This window comes from Manduca sexta, chromosome 27 (genome assembly GCF_014839805.1).
Source record: "Manduca sexta isolate Smith_Timp_Sample1 chromosome 27, JHU_Msex_v1.0, whole genome shotgun sequence".
NCBI lineage: Eukaryota > Metazoa > Arthropoda > Insecta > Lepidoptera > Sphingidae > Manduca > Manduca sexta.
Genome location: NC_051141.1, coordinates 6,034,134 through 6,054,746, shown reverse-complemented (window position 1 = coordinate 6,054,746; position 20,613 = coordinate 6,034,134). Strand labels below are relative to the sequence as shown.

The window sequence follows — 20,613 nt, the reverse complement described above, 5'->3', positions numbered from 1 at the left end:
CACTGTAGAGGGATGTTTCGAGTGCAAAAAATTATTTAATAATAATTTGGGATCCATCCACACGGGATGGAGGGATAACCCCAGCGCGGGGAAGCTTACATGACACTAACAACGAACGCGCCTAATGACAAATATTAGCGTGCGTGGTGTACGACTCCGCTCACCTAATGGACTTTACAATTGCTTTATACCGCGTTCTCCACAATATAACCTATTACAAGGAGGAGAGACAGCATTAACCTTCGTGTAAAAGCGTGTATTTATATGTTTCTCGTAAAAAGGGACTTTCCGCTGCTTTGTGTTTTAACTTTTTACTACTCATTGTCTCGGTGTTCATATATTTTATATGACAGCATTGATTTAAGTAAATTCTTGTAACGGTGCATAAATTGTTGGAAACGTTTGGATGTAGAAATTAGTACGGCATCTTTTCAAACAGAGCCCAAACGGGTTGCTGTCATACAAGCATTTACGCACGTCACGGACTGTAATAAATAATAAATGAACGATCCGTTTCTCACTAATATGCCACATTGCCACCCGTCCGAGTGAGATCCCCAGCCATAAATCAACACTGAAATAGACCGACGATGTATGCACACACTTCCGCTCGTCAATTGGTAAAAAAAGTTTAAGATTTTTATGAAAGTGTTGTCCTCTTTCTCTGCGAGACGCCGCGCTATAAAATGTTTTAATTTGAAGTGTTCAAATTTTTACACTTTAGATTTTTATCACTTCCTTTAAGTAATACCTGATTTTAAATTAAACCTTGCATTATCTACTATATAACAAAAAATATTAGTTTATAAATTGTGATACAAACACTTGATACTACGATCAAGCTCATGAAGAAAAAAAAGCTAAGAATGTCTTCCGCTGCGGGTCGAGTCTTTATCGACTACAGCGTTCACTCTACCATGTTCTGGTAGTGGAGAGACTATAGTGTATTGGAAAACCTAGTAATATTTCCTAGCTTGATTTTATTATCTAATTGCCTCAGTCTTAGACGGGTATGTAGCTAAGATTAAGATGTCAAGTCAATCGTGGTCAGTTCTAAATACGCACGCCAAAATGTATTGATGTATATATATATGTACATCTTGGCTACTTCAGTCATATTCTTAAAACTATGAAATAGATAACATTATTTTATGTTCTTGTACACGGTGTAAAATGGTATTAAAATCATGTAATTTTCTTCAATTTTCAATACCGCGGTGGACGCCTATATAAGTGGTTAGCCTTACGATACCTTTGCCGAGAGCATCTTTCAATGCGCGGCGATTTTTCATCCCTTCATAATTCGAGACGGATAGTTAAATAACACTGCGCAGGTATGGCTGCGTTCGCATTTCGTCCAGGCATCGCCAGAGAAACCAGCAGATTGAGGTTAGGTTTGCTGGTGTAAGTATGTATAATAGTGATAGGGACTTATCAGCTGTTGCCGATATTGTTCAGTCTCCGGAGTCCGGGCAACTTAACGCAGTGTTGTTGGCGACTTGTGGCCGCAACATAACCGTTCAGAAGCCTTTGTGGTACTTCAATATCTCCCTCTAAAAAGTTTGGTATAATCTATTCAAAATGATAGAAATACCAATTGGTTTACTGTCGTTGTTTGCGGTATGACCTTTCTGCTTTTTCTTTTTTTGGACCCTTCACAATAAAATGATGGAAATTTCCTATTGAGTTCCTAATATTATATTCCGCTGCAACTGGTTCTAGGGTAACATTGAATAAAATGGTCTGGACCGTTAGCCGAAACTTGCTTTAAGGAACTAAATAGATGTAATCAAAAAGGAAAGTTTCATTTATATATCTTAATATCGTTTCTTTTTTCTTTCGTCTTTTGATTAATCCCCAAAAATAGATCAACGACGATTGTATGTGTATCAACAATAGGTTTGATAAAAATCCTTTGGCAACAGTGATGTACTTAAACAACATTGATTTTAGGACGTTTATTTAACTACAAAAAAGAAAAACTAACAAAAAAGCACATAGTTATTACGGTTAGAGTCAGTCACGTCGCATTTCAAAAATAGATGGTATTATAATTTTCGTGTTTAACTGTTAATGTTAATATCTTCATTATTCAAAGCATATAGTGAATTGAATAGTGACTCGTGACTTGTGGTCGATTGTCGCCCGACAATTACTGTCGTGTGGACTCCAAAGTGCACGTGCGCCATTAATGCTCTAAAAAAAGGTCATTCGTGCTTTGCGCTGACCACGCTGTCGGTATGAATTTAGCTTCAAAACGACCTGCCTGCTAATTTATCACTCGTGACACCACGGTCAGTAAGTCCAGGTACCAACTTTGCGTATTCTAAGTACCGTCTTAATTTTTATAGTTTTAATCGCGTATAATGCAGTGAAGCTCGAGGATATGATCCTATCACTTCCAGTGTTATTCAATTCGAAAACAATAGTTATATTGTAATTTGATTCCCTCCCAGTATATCAAATAGTTGGTATTAGTAATCCATTTAACGAATCTTTTGTGAAACATGTTTTACCAATCCCATGTGATTAGTTAAGAACAAGACATCGATGAGGTTCTCAGTAGCCATTTGTGGAAAGATGAAATTCTGTAACAGAATAAATGAAGAAGTTAGTTCGATCTTGCAAGGACTTTAGAACTTCTCAGTATTGTGCTAAACGCGAGATTCAATTCGATTTTAGTGTCTAAACAGATAGTAAACTCCTTTATCGTTCGAACCAGTCCATTCTACGTTTAATTTTAGGTCTACTTATTCACATCATTAAAAGTTAAAGTGTTTCTGTTGATGACTTCGAATGAGCCCGTGGACAAATAACTTAACCATCGCTTACTTGTTTTATTACTTTGTAATTATTTTGCCAATTAAATATCTCTTACTAAAGCCATAACCTTTTACGACGACTGTTTATATAAGTCTATTTAATTATGTTTTCTGCACCTACAATAAATCCTTCAAAGAGGTAGCGAAAATAAGCTTCGGTTTAAGTGTACGTCATCGGTGCTTTGAATAAACGCAAGTTATTATGCACGATGAGCCAGATAAGGTGGCACGGTCCGTTGCGGGTTGGCAGGAAAATATGACCGATTTCATTGTTCTCTCCGCTATTCTGATCTGAGAATCACTTGCGGCCATCAACAACGCGGATGCCACATTTAACGAGCCTTGTCGAAGTAATGGAAAATAGGAACGGATGAATTAGCCGTCAGCAATTGAATGATAAGAACAACACAACTCTGTACATGCAGTGCGGGGATTAAACAATTGAGCCCCATACGACGACTGCATCTGCGAAAGTACGAACATGTTGTACTCTGTGCGCCTTGCAAAAAGAACATTTCAAAATCAATCCCATAGCATTTCGGGCCGAAAAACGTTCGCCGTGATATCGATAAAATCTTATCTTGCATCGACTTTTCATTCTTTATGTCTGCTAACTGAAGCAATAAACATATAACCTTGATTAATTAAAACATTACTGATGTCGGTTAGGTGAAGGTTTATAAGGCACAACACAGCTTTAGTTAAAAATTAGGAGCCAATGACGCATATCGATCGTTAGCGCTCGTCGGGGTAAAGCGGCCCAGCAAGAGAACCACGACGCGCGCGGCGTCCTGTAGCGAATCTGGAGTCCCGCAAGCGCAACCTTCCACACTTTTTCATTTTTAAACATTATTGCTTTCATGCACAATTCTTATATAGTGTGCTAGTGTGTATATATATATACACACTAGCACACTATATAAGATAAGCTTAATTATATTTAGTTAATATATATTAACTAAATATAATTAAGCTATTAAATATTTTTTTTACATTCAGCTTTGTCTATCAATTCTCGTCTTATTCTTTGCCATATTAATACAGACTTCATAACATTTTTATATTACTTGAAAATCGTAGGATATATGTACCTAAGGTATTGGATGCTACAATAGTTTCCATTTCAGTTTTACTCAAACGTTATAGTCATTATAATGGAATTCCTTCACTACGCGCCAGATCTATTAATACGAATTCATTACCTAGAAGTAATAACAGTAAAACAGGCCATGCATCGGGTGATACTGCTCACTGCTAATACAATACGTAATGAAAATTAATGTAGCATTGCAGTATAATGCGATGCTAAAGATGTTTACGACAATGGGCAGTCTATCGATTTAGGACTTTTTAATTGTTCTTACGGCAAAACCAAAAAACTAACAACAAACATAATCTTATTATTAAATCAAACACATCACATTAAGGATGTTATCTTGTCAATATCGAAGTCCCTAACAGTGAGGCCAATAGTGTAGACATAAATATGTAACGACAGGTGGTAAAGTGGTCATGCTGCGCAACGCACGCCCAGTGCATCGGCGACATGCATTGTAACTTCGTCAATACATTACACAAAAATGAACTGTATTATATGTTACTTACGGTATTTAATTACTTTCCACTTTTCAATTTGCTTATGACCTATACGAGACGACGTTAATCGCAGCGCAAGCCTGAAGACGGGAGAATTCGAATTTATTGACCATTAATTCAAAATATTATTTTCACAATATAAGTACTCATTTATTAATTTTGAAATATTAGGTTCCGATTAATTTATATGTGTCGTTAAGATATTTATTATGTATGTAAATATCGTCTTTATTTATAATCCTAATCTTTTGTTTTCAGACGTTAAGTATGTTTGTGTACATCGTTTAATAAATTGTTTGCTATGAATGAACACGCTCGAACTTTACGCATACGAAATACTCTGTTGAACAGTGAATCCGTTTTAACCATGACAATGTGTGTTTGTTCGCAGGGGGTTGACGAGGAAGACAGAGTATCTGTGAGTACCTTTGTATATCATCATTCTCAGTACTTTATCGTTGTAATTAAAATAAAATAAATATAATCATTTTAGTTGGATCAAAAAAGCGAAACGGACCCGTTAGATTCGAAGCAGAAGCAATGGATACTATGCGCGGCTAGAGGCGAGTACCACGCTCTGGCTAAGATGTGCAAAGAGAACGCGAAACTTGTCAAGACAAAGGTGAGTACTCTTGAGTCTCGACTTCAACATTATGGAGCCTTATGATGTGTAGCTTTATAGTTAATTATATTTATAAAATTTTAACTTACATTTATTAATTTTTAGAGCTCTACAAAATTAAATTAACACGCGTCGAAGCTTAACAATAATTCGCAAAATAAATCTAAAGTAAATGAAAAACCAAAAGAATGTTTGGAGAAAAAAGTGATAAACGGTAACGGATGTAGTTGTCTCATATCCTTGAGTTTTTAGGCGTTATTTAACGCCGAGTGAGAGCACATGTCCAAAAGGTGTGCTTCTAATTGGGTCTCGGGGAGCTCGGCCGGCGCCGGCCCGCGCCCCCCGCCGCACCGCTTGCTATCTTGACATATCTCCGGACGTAGTCCCTTGTTTTATTTTACGAGCCATCTCTCAAAACCCGTCTTTTTTCTATCATACTATTATGTTTTAAACGTTGTTTCAACTCGCGCACTTGATGTATCGCCATCATAACATAAAGGTTGAGGGTTTGCTAATTCTGACATACATTCCGACGGTTGATGTAGGCACGGCTAGTAAATTATAATAATTTAACATTCCTATAACTCGGAATAGTTGTCATATTGCAATTATATTCGATAACCTTTTCGTCGTGCAAATTGTTCTATTTGATGTTTGATCTATCCATTTGCATACACAAGTGGAGTTCGACTTCAGTTCCAATTTAAATAATTAAATAATTTTAATAGCCTTAATGGCAGGCTCCAGTCTCCCATTCGAATCTGTCGTCGTGTCATCGCATTGATTACCAAGTACATTACTTTTATTGAATACGCAATAAAAAGGGTAATGATAGCCTTCTCTTTTATTGATTCGTTGTAAATCAAGGGTCGACGCAATTGGATTTGAATTTTATTGGCATCCTCTCGTAGTTATGTGAATAGTTGTTAACAGAACTTAATGAGAATTATCCAAGATATCTGTGTAGATGGACAAGAAGTTCTACGGTCGCAGTGTTATAGATACGCAGTCCCGTGGCAGAGACAAATTCTGTTTGTCATAAGTATAGATAATTTAAAAATTACTTTGAGATTAATCGTGGTGGATACACAACGAGTGCAATACAACGGCACGACATGTGTTTCAAGACGTTGAAGGGCTATTTTCATTTTCTTCTATCCGCTTCTCGGGCTAATAAAGCCACTGTAAATATTGTCAGACAATATGTAACACGTGTTTGCTACTACTCGTCATTCCTCTAAAAAAACACTTTGATGCTTATTTTCGTATTTGTCCGACTTGTTGATTGAATTATAGATTTGTGGAAATATCTCTGTGTGTGGGTTCTTATGATATTTTTTTTATTGTAGGTCTCGCTTGTATCTCTTTCAAATGGCATATTTAAATGTCATCGTTGCTTCCTATCTAAAAGAGTTCAGCTTAAATATTTATACATTAATAACCTGAACGATGATTAGTCTTGATAAATTAGTGGATTTTATGATTTTTTTAACACTTCATGACTTTCTCGTTTACACTTTGTTAATCTTGAATAATTATCTGTGCGAGATTCATAAAGGCATACAACAGTCGTTGCAATAAATAAAGTTTTTCTTTTTGTAAATTGAACATTATAAAACACTCGTCGGCTGACTTTTAGAAAAATTATATCTATTCATAATGGTGGTTGTGTGCGCCAGTCAAATGATTTGAATAATGCTCTCTCTGTCTTTGCTAAAGCCGTTGTACCCAAACAAATCTGCTTATATCTAACAGAGATCTTTGTATACATTTTTTGCCTCAATTCCCCAATGGCTTTAGATTTTGCAACAACTGAATATCCCTTCGGTATTACAAACTGCGATAACGTGATTTGTAGATAATTTTTCTTTTTTTGAACGGCGCCGTGAGTCATCGCGTCAAGTTTTTTTTTTTTTTTTAAATAAGAAAGTTATTTCTATACATAAAAAATGTCAAAATTATTTTTTAGTCTCTGATATTTTCCCTTACACAATATGTTAAGACATGCTATAAATCCTTCGTTACATGATAATGGAATACTATAGCAGTGAATGTCAGTTGTAAACGCATTTAAGAGATGTTTTTAGATTGATTTCTTAGAAACTTCCGTCGCAAAGAGCAACGTTGTTGGCAAATAATATCAAGATCCTTGGAATTGTAAACATAGTCTTCCTAGTAAGTTGTAGATTAATTTATTCCAAACAACGCCCTATGTTTAAGTGAAATGCCTCCTTGCCAGTATTTGTAGCAAAAACTTTTGACTACTTGAAAATAAGATATAATTTATATGAAATTAACACAAATGTCATAACATTATTGCTTGAATCCCAACATGGTTGGTGATCCTTCTAAAATCAATTGGATGATATTTAATTGTTCCCTAACGATCATGTAATTGTGTTGATAAAGATTTGTTTAGTCAGTAAAAACAAAACAAAAGCTCGATGTTATTATTCTTGATTTACGACCATTCGATTTCGGCCGGGGCGGAGCTGGTGATCCAAGTAATTAAATCCAAATCACTCGATGTTAGTTGCCATACCAACAGTTATATTGATACGATCCAATAGTGGTATTGTTAATTACATTTATATCGGGTAATATAAGAAGATATATACTTATCCTCTTTAATTTCAATTGCTACTTACGGGTTTTATAATTTTATATGCCTGTTAAATATCATTTAAGACTCAACCATAATAAATTAAATAGTTTGGCATGTTCTAATTGGCTGCTTTCGGGGCTATAACAATCGTTTTTTTTCATGGCGCCCGCTTGGTGCGTTGGTGTTCTATTACAACTACGGAAAAAAACAAATATTCGTCTAAAATTTCGTTTGCACGCGCTATTAACGCCGCTTTGGCGATGGGAGTGTCGTCGCGGAAAGCAATTTAAGTCCTGATTTATTCCGGTGCAAAGCATTGGCTTCGTTGACATCGCTCAGGCCTAATTAAGACAGTGATTTCCCAAATGATTTATCTCCATTTAAATTTACTACATGCACCATATATGGTGCCATTTAATTGAACGATGGAACTTGTTCTAGACCCATCGGGTACTATAAAATTCACCGGTGAAATTAGCCGCATTTGATTTATTTGTTGATGTTTGTTTGCGTGTGTGTTGTCAGTGTTGTGTGTGTTACTCATGTGTACATTTTTATGAGTGTTGAATATTTAGCGGTATTGTACGGGCAGTCTCGCGGGAATCGATTCCCGGACCAACTCGTTTGTTACGGTCGCTTGTTACTTTGTGAATTGAAGCACGACGGCAAGAACTTTGGTGTATTGTTTTTTTTTATCGTTTCCAATGGGTGTGCTAAGTTCTCGAATGTGTCGAGCGGCGCCAAGCCGGTGCAACCCGAGATTTGAGGCGCGCCTCGCCTCATTTGACCCGTCCGAAGACGGCATGCGCCATTGTTTAGCTACGCATGTCGAACACACGTCGGCCCAATAACGTTTTCTATTATATGTTTTTGTATGTCATTCGAGACACCGATGGTCCTTAATTTATTGAGGGTTTGTGTGAGTCAACCCTATGTTTGTAGAGTAAATATTGTATTGTAACTTATTTATCGTTAATTCCTTTTTATCGATAAAAATCTCTTTTTTACCTTTTTTATTTTCACGTTTTTATAAGATTATTTTAAAAGTTCTTAGGTTCGTAATGTCAATATTTTATAGCTATAATTGTAAATTTTTTGAATGCTATAAGAAATATAAATAATTCAGTTATCTAAAAATTACAGAACTTCGTATAAATGAGAATAAACTGGTTGGATAAAAGAAAAATAACAATTAATTACTTCTCCACTAATTATTAAACATATTTTTTTTATGTAACCAACAAGTAAAATCCAAATCTCAAATAATAGTAATGTATATTTTCTTAAATCTATAAATGTTACAATAAACTGTATCTTACTTTCAAACCTACGTTTTGACGTTGACGAGTAGCAATATGACTTTCAATTTGTAATATAAAATGAACTGAGTTTCCTGTTAACCTTTATCACCATTTGTTTTTTCTGCAAAAATCACGCGACCCTTTACTTAAATATTAAAGCATTCCAATATTTATTTAAACTTGCCGTTTCTGCATTGAATACAATAAGGAAATTATGAATCATTCATAGTTGTCACAGTACGTTGTTGCTGTTTCATTTTTTAATTGGTAATTGCTGGCTGAATATTGACAATAGTTAATGCAATAGAAGATATTTCTATGCATTCGAGATATGATAATCCATCGGACGCAAATGCAATGCTAGCGTAAGTAACGTACTATTTCTAAGAGTAAGTGTCTTTACTTGAACTCGTTTATTTTTTTTATGGTACTCTGCGCCCCAGCCTTGTCCCTTCTATCCAGGACAAGGGATGTTTTGCTGCATTTTTTATTTTTGTCTTTTCTTGAACGCGTGTATTGGTGATCAATGGATCACTAGTGATTCATCTTAGGTATTTCATCAAACCAACAACGCACATTATGCCTCAACCCCTGATGGGGTAGACAAAGGTGCAACTATGGCACTCACATTTCAGGTGTGTTCTGTGTCATGATGTGATAAGGAACGAGTCTGTGGGCATATTGGGCACCAATTCCACTCCGGGCTGATGTGAGCAGAAAAACTGAATATCTCTGACAGGCCCGGGATTAGAAACCAGGATCTAAGAGCAGTGCTCGTAATAAAAATATTAGCCCTGTATTATAATACTTGCCCACTGCTGAGCACGGGCCTCCTGTACTACTGAGAGGGATTAGGCCTTAGTCCACCACGCTGGCCTAGTGCGGATTGGTCGACTTCACACACCTTCGAAATTCTTATAGGGAACTTCTCAGATGTGCAGGTTTTCTCACGATGTTTTCCTCCACCGTTAAAGCGAACGATAAATTGACAAAGAATACACACATGATTCGCCGCTTCACTGTGCTTCACTGCTTCACTGCTTCGCTTCGCAGTGCTCGTAACGCAATACGATTATTCCACCAAGGCCATCATATTAGTCAAAATATTTCGATAAATCCTGTTATGCTGCTATGGTCAACTTAATAGGTATGCCGTAGCCTCTGATATGTTTCTAAGATTACGCATATTGTTTTAGTAATAAATCAATGCATATATTGTCCAATACTACTATACTCAACATCAAAAGTTTTCATACTTAGTGAATGAACTTAGGAACTTTTCGTCCATAAACTATATGAACATATTTTTTTAAACAGTTAGGTACCTGTCTAGCGATCATAGTTATAGGTTTTTAATTATAACAACATAAAGCAGCGATCACACGAAAGCGAAGATATGTAAATGGGTTTGTCGGTGAGTAACTGTACGGGGCGAGTGTAGCGACCTAGCCGCGCAGCATAACGCACTTGTGCCCGCGTGCAAGTCACTCTCACAATAAGTGATTTCGAACACGCTGACTCAGCGTTTCTGTAATGGTTGTTTGTTTAGTGGTTCTACCTTACTCGTGTATCGACCTAATCATATATGCCCATAGTTTTGTTTTTATATTGTCGTTTCATTATAGAGTTCATGGGCGTGTGATGTCGGGCGCAATCAAATTTGAAAGGAGACAGGTTAGCAATCGTTCTGCTTTGGTAATTTGGTTCTGGCGCCACGAGGTGTTGGCACTGTTCGAGAGTTATATTATTGTGTTGTCTTTTGTTTTACATTTAGTTCTACTTTTATAATTTTTAAGTACTTTAAAACTATCATCCTCAATATAATGTAGACAATGCCTTATATCAAGTCTTGAAGCTAATACAAGACTATTAGTAAGATAATATCTTTAGTGCTATAGCCTTAAGGTCATAGATGTCATGTTAAATGAAGTCCTATCTATAACTTTACTAGTGTTCCACTCAAACTGGAAAGCGTTTTAAAACATTTTAACTTTTAATCGCTATTATTGAACCTTAATGACTAGCGGTTAGATTCTTATTGATTTTTAGGCGCTTTGGGCATTATTTTATTTTTATATCTTTTTTTGTCGACTATTTGTATTTTATATTTAGGTCAACAAACAGGTTGGGAAAATTGTAATAGTTTTGTATCGTCAACTATTTTCGGTAATGTATGTTTAATTAATCATTGTGTAAGTTTCATATTCAAATATTTGATATTTGAATGTTAAATTAATTTTCAATTGGCTTCACAAGGTCGTCCCGCAAGCGCGTTGTTCCCCAAAATACAAGCGATTTTGTTATTGCAAAATACTATAGCGTGCTTATTGAAATTCAGCATGAAAGGGATAATGAAGGCGGGATTCCGGCCCGTGGTGGGTACGTCACCCCGCCGGATTACGAAAAACTGACCCCCGTTTGACACATGTTCGTCTAAAGTTATTGTTGCCACATTGTTGCGAGCAAAATTGCTTAAGTGTCAAGTAATTATTTAAATTGTGCGTGTGCTTTGTGATTTTTGTATACCAGCAAACGGAGGGCTATATGACTTTAGCAAGGAGAAGTTTTGTTAAAGTAATATTATTAAGTTACACAATAACACGATTTTAAACGGATATCGGACCGATTACGATAATGAAACCACAAAATTTCAATTGTGCATGTGTAAAAGACGCCTATATTTTTCATAATCATCGATATATATGTACTACATATTAGATTTAGCGTTCCGAACATTCACTGTGTTCAACTGAATTGAACTGCAATCCATTCAAACTGACTTTAGTATGGTCAATATTGACAGCTTGTGGTTGTGTACGAAGTGGCGCTCATGATATAATAACTCGAGTCTAATTGTAAACCCGGATTTGAATAAAAAATATTAGTCATATAAGTAAAATTATTTGTTGGTTAAGTGAATAAATAGGTTATAACAGTGACATTTTGATTGCCATTTCAATTCAGATTTTGAACAAATAGTTTATGGACGTTCGTGTCTGTAGAATATGCGTCAATGTTCATAATATTCTCTCCTTATTCAGTCATGGTTATTCATCTAAAAGGTTAAGTATACTTATATCATAAAAGAATAAAATATTAGAAAAATATATTTTTAAATTTCTATTCACTAGCAAACATATATTTTAGTGAAGAATACATTCTAATATCAGAGGAGACCGGAGAATTTTAAGTCTCTGTTTTTTATCTTCTGGGCCTCTCAGAAAATATAACTGCGTCATATTATTATTGCCGCATAATAAATAAGCATAGAAAATGTGAAACTAATTAGGAATTTCGAACAGCGGGTTTTAATAAAATAATTTACGTGCATAAATAACCTATTGCCCGTTCCGCATTTTATTGAACCTAGATTGGTTTATATACAAATGTTAAAATATAATCCTAATTTTATTGGCCTCAATTGATTATAGGTACCTATGTATTAAACATATACTGGTATTAAAAAAAATGAATAAACATATTACTTGGCGTATCACTATCGCTAATCAATTAGTATAGACTGGTTTTTATTTTTATTTATTCGTTAATTAATTTAGTATTGCTGATGAAATATTATGTTTCGTAAAAATGTTAATAAATAATCTTTATCAAATGCTACATTTAGAGTATTCGCGAATAATTCGCCGATTGTAATAATATCAGCCTTGTATTATGCACTGTCCCACTGCTGGGCTCGGGCCCCCTCTACCACTGAGAGGGATTAGGCTTTAATCCGCCACGTTAGTCTAGTGCGGATTGGCAGACAAACGCTAAAAATTCTTAGATAGATTTTCTTGGGTATGCAGGTTAACTCAGGATGTTTTCTTTCACTGTTAAAGCAAGCGATAATTTACAAAGAAAACACAAATAAGTAAAGATAAGTCAAGGGTGCGTAACCCTGGATTTTGAAGCTGCAGACATTCTCGTTCCATTCATAACTAGGCTATCACCGCTTCTTTCGCCGTATAACTTGGTGAATAATTCTTGTACGAATATAATAATGAATTTTGAATAACGGATATTTTCTAATAAGCTGTTTACACAATTGTATTTGTGTCTATACATACGTGTACTCTGGCGAGTATCTAAATCAAAGGTAAAAATACAATACAACAATCTTAATATGACATTTTAATTTGACAAGTTTATTTTTTCTTGAAAAAGCGTGATTATTCCACTTACTAATGTTTAATAAATTTCATGAAACGCCCCAAAAATATTAATAAGAACGAGAAAGACTTATATAACCGTTGAAGCAAGGCATACCAACTGAACGACCGTTGCATAAGATTATCATCATTACTAAATAAAATAAATATAAAGAACTCATTTGAATTACAAATTTAAATCACTATAAAACAAGTTTTAATTGTAATGGTTTCTAATTAGTGATTAAGGTGAACGGTTAACGCGCATGAGGAAAAATGTTAGTGGACAAAGTAGTGTTTTCTTTATTTATAAGTATCGCTTTTTTAAATATTCGTTTTTACACACAGTTATCAACTAGGTCACAATATCGTGGTCACGCATATAGAAAATCGGGATAAAGTATATTCATGTTATTTCGCCGCAAAATTTTGTGGCTTGCATTACAAATGACGTCATTTTGTAAGCGTTGAACATTTTTCTTCAGACGCTTATGGAATGCTCTGACGGACCGCACACGCGCAGAAACAAGCGAAATATAGTCAAGGGTTGATAGAATAAAAAAAAAACGTATTTGTTAACTGGCAATCTCTTTTGGGCGTCGAATTTTAATTTGCCAAAATTGGAGCTATTGTACATGAGGGAGATGGGTGTGCAATTTACGAAACCCGACTGGGGTTGCGAGGGAGAGGCCTCTCTCACTTTACCATGGCACATTAATTAACTGAGCAAAATCTACATACGGCGCCACAACTACGTACAGAGCCCACTGGTGGCAAGAGCGTAGATTTACGACTCGTTCGACCACCATCTATCGGATAAACTAATTGCAGCGCAGAGCTATTGTTTCTAAACACTAGGCAGAAATAGAGCCAGTCGAATGCCGAACTCGGATTGCCGTTTGTAGGCAATTCGGGGCAATTATTCGATTGTCCCGTTTGAATACGGTTTGATCTTTTGTTTGTGGGGCCAAAGCTGTAGGAGAGGCGGCGTGTTTGTTGGATGCGGTTTTTATCAATAAAATATCGGTACAATTTGACATTCAATATATAAAATTTCTTGTTAAATGTTTATAACCTTTTTAACTATAGTGTTACGTTCGTCAAAGATAGATGACAAATACAGTGTAGGTAGTGCATGACGCTAGATAGTAGGGTGGCTCACATGTCGCCGCAATGGCCGCCGCCGGCGTACATGTCTCGCAAACCCTCTACCCGCTAGCTTTCGGCTATTCGCGAACATCTATTGTGATTTCATTTTTAACCTGTATCGAGTATTTTTATTATCGGTCCATTTCTATTCGCTTTGTAGTTTCAAAGCAAAAACTTCGAACGGTTAAAAAAAAACAAATCAGAATTTCCGCAAAGTAGTTAGAGATGCAGTGAGTGCATACACAGTTAACTAACATTATTTGTCCGTGATGTGAAAGGGATCCAGTTTATTGTGGTATTGGGCATGAATTAAACTCTGATCAAATGCTCTTATGTTAGTTTATATTTTTTTTTAATTCATAATATAATAAACTTTGAAACATGTAACAAACGCTGAATTAAAATTTCTGATATCACAAATCAAACACGTCTTGAACGATATTTAGGATGAAACAACAGTCAAATCAGTGAGTTTAATAAATCCTATTTATATATGTTCAAGTAGCGAGCGAATAATACCGAAGTGGTTTTAATCGGATAATCCTTGGAAGTGGTGCGGGCGACAAGTTGTCCCAATTCACTTTCATCTCCGTGTATACGCAACTAATCGAGATATATTACGACAAAAATAATATAAGCAAGCTCGCTACTACGCTAAGCCACTACAATTCGTTTGCGGCAGCGTGGGCAAGGAGCGCCTTGTAAATCAAAGGGATTCTACATAATTAAGCTCATAATTAATGTAAAGACTCCTTTATTTATAGGCGCAGTCATTCTTAAAATTGCTCCCGTTTTGATAAGACGTCCCTAAGAGGATGTGATTAACACATGTAGCATGTTAATGGATGTAGATAACGGTCGCACGTCGGATTTCAACTTTTAAGCGCGTCCCGTTCCTTTTAATATCGTTCCGTTTTGTACTGTAAGTTATTTATAATTAAATTAAACAGCAAAGCGATGTTGTGATACGCGTGGCAATAAAAATTATTATTCGAGAGTTATGTTTCCTCGATATTGTCATCCATAATGAAAATATCACAAGTAGACAGGAAATGTTTAATAAAAGTGGAAGAAAGTCATCTGTCAGTGATTTACAGCTAGCGCGTATAGTATATTTTCCTAAATACATGAATGACGGGCGCGGCTGAGTGAGCGGCGACCGCCGAGCTGAGCCGGGCTAGCTAAGAGTCTCGGGTGCCAGTGCGGTTCGCGGCGCGCCCGCCGGCTCCCTATTAATTTGTTTATATTAGAAGCATTCACTTGCGCAGTCAATCACGATTGTCGTCAAACGAGCGATACACGATTTGTTTTCGAAAGATCTTAACCGTGTTTTGGTTATTTCTGTACAATTGAAGCTTTTAAATTTAGTGTCACCGCAACACTCCGGAGACGCTCCTAAACATTTGTCTCGGGATATTTATCGTCGCGGCTCGCCAAGTATATCATCCGGTCGGTATTGTGGCAATCGATCAGAAGCCGCGCCCGCTTGGCTAAATTGATTATTTATTCAGGATTAGTTAAAACTTTGATCACTCGCGTTATTTGTAGACTAAAGAGACAGGAAGCGGTTAAATGCTTTATTTAAAATATAACTGCGGAGCGACCGCAACGATATATCTTCATGGCAAATTTTTTAATGCACGTTGACAAGATGTTATTAAATGTTAAACTTTACTTTATGAAGCTTGTTGATTGTGTTATTTGTCTCTGTGGATTTTTTTTTCAATAATAAGTCCGTTTCTGAAAATAAAATTACCGATGGATAAAAAAATGATCATTGCGGATGATAATACGCCTGGTCTCTTTCTGTTGCATTGTTGTGGGATTCACTCAAATAAATTGGGAACGTAACCTGTCCCTTTATAATTGTGTAACGTTCGGCAGAAAACAGCCGTGTTCAGGGCCACGGCCGCATGACCTCCCGGGGCAAACGGGGATAAGTACACGCCGCACTCGGGTGGAAATATAAAACATGTTCATTATTTTAAGGCTAATTGGGAGAGGCCGCTTGCAGCGAAGTAAGTGCGAGCCCACCGCCCGCCCACGGCACTACCAAACTCGAGCACCGTGTAACGGCCTCATTACAGTATAAATGCGAATATACGTATAGACACTGTTTCTGCATTAAGCTGATGTAATACATGCTTCGTGTGATGTGTCTTGCGATTCTCGCCTCGAATTTGACGCTACGCACCGGCAGTAACTCAAAACCCATTCAAGTACCCAACTCCGAGTGCTGTTCTCGTGGTCTCATATCGAGTAGACAACGTTCAAAACAGTGTTCTCCTATTGTCCGCTTATAAACCCTTCTTTTTTACTTTCTTCTTAATATTTTCGGTAAATACGGATAGCAAGTTCAGGGAGAGGATTTAAATTAATCTTTGATGATCTTCCCGCCCGAGGCGTATACGTTATTGTAAAACTTTTATATTTTGTTGCAGATTCAGCGTTGTTTTACTGAAAAACTTCTCTTTATAGGATAAAATACAAAAGAAGTTCACAGAGTACAACCCCTGCGTTAAGATTACGCTTTTTCATGCGAAACTTTTAATTAATCAAAATTAAAAAGGTCGGTTAAGGATTTTCTCAGACCCCATCCGAGGGTGTACTCTCCGGGCTAGTTTCGAGTTGTTGATTCGCCGCGGAAGTGGGCTCTAACTGAATAAATATCCAATTAAAAGATACGCATCTGATTTTGAAACTATTTGGGGGTTATTCAAAGACAGGTGGATCACTTAGCGCCGCCGAACAAAGTGACAATACACCCAAATTCAAATTAATAAACCCTTTCGGGACGTGTTTACCATGTCGCAGCCATTTAAATATCCCCCTTCCAATTTTGGTTCTAATTCAAATCAGGTGAAGGCATACAGTGCGAGTACAAACAGCGCGGAACCAAAAGCGGGCGATAGTTAATCACTATTCGCATCTGTGATGAAGTGTGGCTCGATTGTAATTACTTGGTGTGTTGATTTAAGCTTTATCACGAAACGGAGCGCCGTGATCCACGGCGGCGAAGGCATCGGCAGGCTGGCCCCGCGCCTCGCCGTATATTGAATTTATTCCTCGGAGATATTTTATACAATTACTGGTCAGCGCGAAGGTGCCGCCACGGGAACCTATTAAAATATTGGAGATAAGATCAAATTTTGAGTGCGGACGAGGTGGGCCGGCCGCTTTATAAACGAGCATCGGAACTGGGCTGCTGGCCGCACTCGCCCCGCCGCCCGCGCCATCTCTCTCGCTTATACTTAGTCTGGCCATAAATACTGTTACACTTAATTATAAAAAAATATTACATTTGAATTTCGAATCTGTCATTTTTATACGATTGTTCATTGTGTTTTCTCATTTTGGCGCCAATACATTGTAAAATATTTTGCGATATTAAAATGGTGTGGGGTGATAAAGAGAACCGAATCGCTGTGATAGCATTACACAAAGTAGGTATGGAGCCAAATGCAATTTTTAAAACTCTCCATACACTTGGTATTAGTAAAATGTTTGTGTACCGGGCTATTAATAGGTACAATGAGACCTCCTCTGTTTGTGACAGAAAAGGATCTGGCCGTCCACGTAGTGTTCGTACGAAAAAGGTGGTCAAAGCAGTAAGGGAAAGAATTCGAAGAAATCCTGTCCGAAAGCAAAAGATTTTATCTCGGGAAATGAAGATAGCACCTAGAACCATGTCGCGTATTTTAAAAGATGACTTAGGACTTGCAGCCTATAAGAGACGCACTGGCCATTTCTTAACTGATAATTTAAAGAAGAATAGGGTGGTAAAATCGAAACAACTACTGAAGCGGTACGCAAAGGGAGGTCACAGAAAAATTTTGTTTACGGATGAGAAAATTTTTACAATTGAGCAACATTTTAACAAACAAAATGACCGTATTTATGCTCAAAGCTCTAAGGAAGCTTCCCAATTAGTCGACAGAGTGCAACGTGGACATTATCCGACTTCAGTGATGGTTTGGTGGGGTGTTAGCTATGAAGGAGTGACTGAGCCATATTTTTGTGAAAAAGGTATCAAAACATCGGCACAAGTGTATCAAGATACCATTCTTGAGAAGGTAGTTAAGCCCCTTAACATCACCATGTTCAATAACCAAGTATGGTCCTTCCAGCAAGACTCGGCGCCGGGTCATAAAGCTCGGTCCACGCAGTCTTGGTTGGAATCGAACGTTTCGGACTTCATCAGAGCTGAAGACTGGCCGTCGTCTAGTCCCGATCTTAATCCGCTGGATTATGATTTGTGGTCAGTTTTAGAGAGTACAGCTTGCTCTAAACGCCATGATAATTTGAGTCCCTAAAACAATCTATACGATTGGCAGTGAAGAATTTTCCCATGGAAAGAGTGCGTGCTTCTATTGATAACTGGCCTCATCGTTTAAAGGACTGTATTGCAGCCAATGGAGACCACTTCGAATAAGCTTTTTATATTTTTAATTGTTTTATATTTATGTATTAAACTGACACACTGTAAAAGTAATAAATGTTATTTGCAGTTAACAATTTTCTTTTTTCTTTATTACAATATTTATGGCAAGACTAGGTAGTTTTTGTGTTTCCAATTGTTTCTAATTATGAACTGATCAAACATTCAATTCGATATTGTTTGTAATTAACTTGGGATGTTTGCTTTTATTTATAATTTGTTATTTAATTGGCTTCTGATTATGAAGCGGTCGAGGTATTTTAAAGGTGTTCTCGTTAGACACTTGCGTATATTATTTTTACGTGAGTCACGGTGGTGAAAGTTCGTAACTGAATATCTTAGATTGTAACGGGAATGGTCTTTTTGGTTATTTGAAAATAAGCAATACATATAGGGTTTATAGAACTGACATTCGCCGTGATTTTTACGAAGCAGTATCAAGTCTATTACTTTATTTTATTGTATTAGTTCTAAATATTCGCATATCGTAATGAGTGCGTGCCGAAATCGAAGACAGAGCCGAAAGTTGCAGACAGAAGTATGGTGCGGTGGGCGCCGGACGCTGTGACTAACGGCCTGAGGCTCCATCTAAGTAATACACGACAACGACTGAATTTAGTTTTTAATTAGAACCTGCCCACCGACCGACCCGTCGAAGCCTCTATTTGTTTAACCAAATGCAAAGCAAAGCGAACAAGATGAGAATGGGACGATAAGCGCTATCATGAATGCTCAACTCGTGGTTTTATTTTGTGAATCAGTCGTTAGAAAGATTTACGCACAGTTGCCGCGGAGCGGGTTAAGTGCTGCGATCAATTGAGAAAATAGAATTAACCGCAGACGAGGTAAAGACCCTAAACAATTTAGACTACCAGTTCCCAATTAAGAATCGGTGTTTAAAGTTTGCGCGGTATTTGGAAATACCGGTTTTTGAAGAAAATTTACGAGGCTAACATTTTCTCGTTTGAAATATTTACTTGGATAATTTTTTCCTTGCTTCAACAAGGCACCGGGGTGGTTGTGTGAGCCGTAATAAGATTAATGATGTCGCTGTCGTCGCAAATTAAAGTTCTCTTCAAGATTTTAATAAGGCCTTTGTTGAGCAAAAGTTTAGAATTAATGTAAATTGATAAGTTTCGAGCGAGCGGGTCGATCGTGTTGGACGTGTGAGATTATTGTAACTACGATGTGATGTAATACCCGCGCAGAACCCCGTGTAAAACTAAACAGAATATGTAGTTGCAGTCAATGTGTAAATATTAATTAAAATTCTTCTAACTTCGCTACCGCCGTTGAATTGGCCCGATGAACCATTCATTTTGCATAAATGCCCGCCAGCTGTTTACAATAATCGATGATATGTTTTTACGAGTTACATTTTCAATTTATTGATATTCATTCTTGGTCGGACAATTTATTTGTATCGATAATGTATCAAAGACTTCTGTTTATTTTTATCGCCGACCCGTTGACGGGTTTACGATCTTTCATCCGAGCTCAAAATGATATATTAGTTTAGTGTTAATTACAGGCTAATGATTAGCAGCCCAGGAAACGGTTCATCATAACGAACGCGTCCATAGAGTCCATTGACGACACTCGGCGACATGTAAAACACTCCCCACGGCAACAATACAATGGAATAAAATAAACATAAGTGTTAGTTCTTATTGTTTCTGTGTTCGGCCCATTCTGATTTGTGACTTTTTTATTTGTTGGGTCTCCAAAGTCCAAATCCTGTTCAAACATAACCTCTGGAGGCATTGACTCGGAGCGTAGTCGGATGTATTGTGTTGGCGCAACTAACCGACGACAGCGAGTTAAGAACAGTTTTTCACATCCCGGTGAGATAAGTGCATTTGCTTGTAGCGACAAGGCGCGCCGCGGCGATCGCCTTGCCACTCCGGCTCAATGGGCGCGCGTTCTTTATTT

The 20,613-nt window shown here is 37.0% G+C and overlaps 1 protein-coding gene across 3 annotated transcripts in view; it reads left to right on the top strand.

The window, feature by feature from the left end:
* LOC115448561 (ankyrin repeat domain-containing protein SOWAHC) overlaps positions 1-20,613 on the top strand; it is a 53,210-nt gene that overhangs the window by 8,421 nt on the left and 24,176 nt on the right. For all 3 annotated transcript variants that reach the window (XM_037443907.1, XM_037443908.1, XM_037443906.1), the window contains exons 3-4: positions 4,810-4,836; positions 4,912-5,040. In XM_037443907.1, coding sequence (XP_037299804.1) covers positions 4,810-4,836; positions 4,912-5,040 — 156 coding nt within the window. The remainder of the gene's footprint in view (positions 1-4,809; positions 4,837-4,911; positions 5,041-20,613) is intronic.